The sequence below is a fragment of the Simochromis diagramma genome, unplaced genomic scaffold, assembly GCF_900408965.1.
Source record: "Simochromis diagramma unplaced genomic scaffold, fSimDia1.1 OVJJ01000564.1, whole genome shotgun sequence".
NCBI lineage: Eukaryota > Metazoa > Chordata > Actinopteri > Cichliformes > Cichlidae > Simochromis > Simochromis diagramma.
Window position 1 is genome coordinate 25,035 of NW_024386886.1, and position 4,148 is coordinate 29,182.

At 40.6% G+C, this 4,148-nt stretch overlaps 1 protein-coding gene across 3 annotated transcripts in view; it reads right to left on the reverse strand.

Annotated features, from left to right (window-relative positions):
• Window positions 1-546: 546 nt before the first annotated feature.
• Window positions 547-4,148, reverse strand: part of LOC120734724 — a 17,079-nt gene continuing 13,477 nt past the window's right edge. For all 3 annotated transcript variants that reach the window (XM_040033688.1, XM_040033689.1, XM_040033690.1), the window contains 2 exons: window positions 1,106-2,167; window positions 547-1,024 (listed from right to left, as the gene is read on the reverse strand). In XM_040033688.1, coding sequence (XP_039889622.1) covers window positions 1,107-2,138 — 1,032 coding nt within the window. In that variant the 5' untranslated portion in view covers window positions 2,139-2,167 and the 3' untranslated portion in view covers window positions 547-1,024; window position 1,106. The remainder of the gene's footprint in view (window positions 1,025-1,105; window positions 2,168-4,148) is intronic.

Below are 4,148 nucleotides of genomic sequence, written 5' to 3' on the forward strand. Positions count from 1 at the left end.
ACCATATTGCCAAGAGTTAGATAAGTGAGAAAAAAGCATTTTGTAACCAGCACAGTACATTTCTGATCTTATACCCATTGTTCCTGGTGAGCTCAATAATCATGTCGACTGCAAATGAAAAGTAAAAAGTAACACGACGGATTTGCAGGAGGAGGCGATTTAGACTTGGGCCTACATTACGGTTACGCCAAAGCACCCTGTAACCCGCCATGGCATAGCACTTGGATACAACAACAGTGGTTGAAAAAGCCTCTGGTTTCCATAAATAAACACATATTCGAATATCCATGCACCATGCAGCGGCGGCTTACAGTGTTGTATGTGGTAACCATAATGTATTCCCAAGTCTAAATCTACTCCTCCAAATCCTTCAAGTTACTTATTACTTTTCATTTAAAGTCGACATGATTATTGAGCTCACCAGGAATAATTCGTACCATTAAAGAGTCATTTGCAACCAAAATGCTTATAGTTCCCCATTCACTCCATTTTTTAAATGCTAGGCAAAAGCAAATAGACTGAGAGAGACCTCCCTTTATCCCGTCTTGGTTTGAAAGGTGCCTGATGGCAGTTTATTCTAGCTTCAGCTTTTCTACTGTAAATGCCAAAATTCTCCCCAGGGAGCCGCGGCAAATCCCGTTTTGGAAACGCTACGGTCCTGTAAAAACAGCTTTTAATTCTGGCAATTTTTTTTATGAAGTATCCAAATCAACTTAAAACTTTATTACTGTGACAACACTATCATGAAAAGGACAAAGAATAAACAATCCCATAATACCAACATTAAACTTTACCTTACAATAGAAGGAGACAACAAAATCATATGTATTAAAAGAGGGAATGAAGCATTCAAAAAAATTAATTCCAAACCTCATCAATTGCAGCCATGATTTCTGTGATCTTGCGTCCAGATGTTCCTCCCTTGCTTCTGAAGGGAGTTCAGTTTGGTTGTGTTGTTGTCCAGCTGTGCCATAAATGTGGATGTTAGCGGGACCGTAGTGATGCGCTGGAATTCAGCATTTATCTGTAAAATAAACAAATGTTTAGCGTGATGGGTTAAAATATTGCATGTGAAGTGCATTTGCAGATCAACTGATTCAGTTACCTCACGTGGAGAAAAAAAGAGCTGGCCATCGGCTTTTAAAGTCAGCTACGAAGGGCATGTCCTGAAGAATTTCTTGCCTCCGGTGAGGAAAGGTTTGGGCCATTTTTGCTTTGATGGTTTCATCGTTGTTCTTCTTCTTGAACTCTGAAAGCAGCACCAACCTTTCTTCTTCCTGACTCTCTCGGGTTTCTCCAGCTGGATAATCAGGGCAGAAATTCACCTCCGCTCTCCTGGGTTTCTTGACTTGGTTGGGATGCACATTACTGTTCCCTCTTCTTTTGAGAGAATTGATGACCAACTCACTACACCCTAAGTTCTTCAGTTTTCCACGATAGTTTGACATTTTATACTTCAAACTGATCTTCCATGCAGAAAATCCAGTTTCTGAACCCTTCTCTTTCAAGCATGGATGCTTTACAACCAAAGCTTGGCAAACATCACTAAGATTGCTGTCTGAAGGGTAAGCTTTGTACTTCATAATTTCTGAAGACAAGCTCTCTAAAATGTCAGACTTGAGCTTTGGTTTTAGGGTTAAAAGTGTTCCATTGGCTTGGAATTCCTGGTTGCCTTTTGTCAATTGCAGCTCTACATCGAAGCTAAACTCAGGTATGCGAAAGTCCAGTGGCCAGGCTTCTGATCGCAGCGTGGAGTTTGCTGAGCTCGAGGAGCTTGATGACCTGGATTCTGGCGATGACAGTATATCTGTGTCATAATCAGGGTTGTGGCCAGAGCAGGGGCTACCCAAGTTAAATGAGGACACACTGCTTTCATTACTACCAGTGGATGTTTCTGGTACACCTGTTTTAATCACTTTTATTTTGTCCATGTCTTTTAGATCAAATGTGGATGTCATGTTAAGGAACTGATTAAAATCTGTGTCCATGTACTGCAATCTGAACTGTTCAGAAACTCCGCACTGATTTTCAATCTCCGCTTTGAGCTCGTTAACATTCTTTGGTATCCCCAAAGGAAGGGTTAACTTGAGTGCGTTGTTCTCCCCCAGGATTATCAGAAGCTTTGTTGGGGCTGTCATTTCTGATGTCCCAATCTCCAACTGTTACTCTAAAAAATAAGTGCACGAACATGAGCAGGTGGTTCCCAAACTTCAGTACATGTTACAATGGTGAAGCAGGTAGTTTTTTAGTGGTATTCAGAATTTTGCAGCACAATTTTTTTTCTAGTATTTTTACAAGGCTTGAAACATATCCGAGTAGATTTAAGTTCTGGTCCAACCAAGCCTCAGCTTCGCTACCCGGCCAAACTGTTCGTTATGACTGACGAAGGGAACCGGAAGCGACTGGCGTCACCAGGCGACGCTCGGAGTTACATCGCCTCACACCGTCCCCTGAGTTCTAACATTCTGGAAACCTGATCTGAGGGTCAGGGTTGGATCCTGCCACTTCTATAGAAGGGCTCATGACATTTTAGTTTGATGTTTGGTACCTAGAGGACAGCATGGTTTGAGTAATTCTAACCTCATTGTTTTTTCTGTTTTTCTCTCATTTTCCTTTATAATACCCCTGTTTATATTTTGTTCTAATACCACCGTTGGCACGCTAGTCTGCTACGTACACATATATGTATATACTGTTTTACTTTATATAAACACGCATTTTTTCATTATTATTGCCTCTCCTACAGTTTGATTCCTGCCATGTACAAATGGGGGACAACAATACCCCAGCCTGCCTTTTTTGTGCTTTTCTTCTGTCCGTTTTTGTATAGTAAGATACATCCTAGTTCCTCAATTTTTTCTAGCAGAATATTGACAAGGCATATTTTTATAGTGAGACCTTGCCGCCACAGGGAAGCAAGCCATTTGATAAGAGTTGTGATGGCGAAGTCTTCACACGGGAATGTTTACACCTTGCTGTGCAATGGACACTTGCAAGTTTTGTTTTCGGGGGTATTCAGGTCCAATTTATGTTGTTCGATCTGCATGTATGTATTGCCTTGTTTTATGGGGTTTTTTTGGGGGTTTTTTGTTGTTGTTGTTGTTGTTGTTGTTGTTGTTGTTGTTGTTGTTGTTGTGTCTTTTTTATTTTATTTTATTTTACTTTATTTTATTTTATTTATTTATTTTTCTTTCTGTTTTTTTCCCCCCTGTTCTGTTCACAGTTTACTACCTCAAATACAGACACCAGCTTTCCCCTGGCCACTGTCAAACTTGTCAAATCAAAGACCTGTCTGAATATAGTAAGGTATGTCGAGCACAATCAATGGTCTTAGAATTGTCTCCTGCAATGTGAGAGGGGTGGGGAATGCAACCAAAGTTAACAAAGTTATGGCGCATTTACAGCAGCTTAAAGGAGATGTGTTTTTTCTTCAAGAGACACATCTCTGCAACAGAGAAGTGAGGCGACTCAAGAGAAACTGGATCAGCAATATATATCATTCCAAATTTAACGCCAAGGCTAGAGGGACAGCCATACTTATTCGTAATCATATTCTGTTTGAGCAACATAAAGTTATTGCTGATCCAGATGGCCGTTTCACATTTGTGTCAGGAAACTTGCAGGGCTCACTTGTGATACTGGCTAGCGTGTACGGGCCGAACTGGGATGACGACTCTTTTATAGCTAAACTTTTCTCTTCACTTCCAAATTTGGAAAACTATCATCTTATTATTGGAGGTGATTTTAACTTGGTTCAGGACACTCTGCTGGATAGATCGTCAACTAAGGCCTGTTCCCTGAATAAATCTGCTAAAACCCTAGAATTTTCAAAACTCAGCTGGGGATTGTGGATCCATGGCGACATGCGAATCCCACTACTAAGGCATTTTCCTTTCTTCTCATCCCACCGTACATATACACGTATAGACTTTTCTTGTTGATATAGGTTTTTCTGAAAATTAGCCATGTCAGTATCAGCATCGCCATTTCAGATCATTCACCAGTTTCTTTTGATGTGGTATTAGCGACCCCGTCTCGACCCATTAAACATTGGAGATTAACTCAGCCTGTTGATAAGGGAGACTACACACATTTTTGAGATCACAGTTCTCACTTTTCCTTGAGTTGAACGATTCTACTGAAGTGTC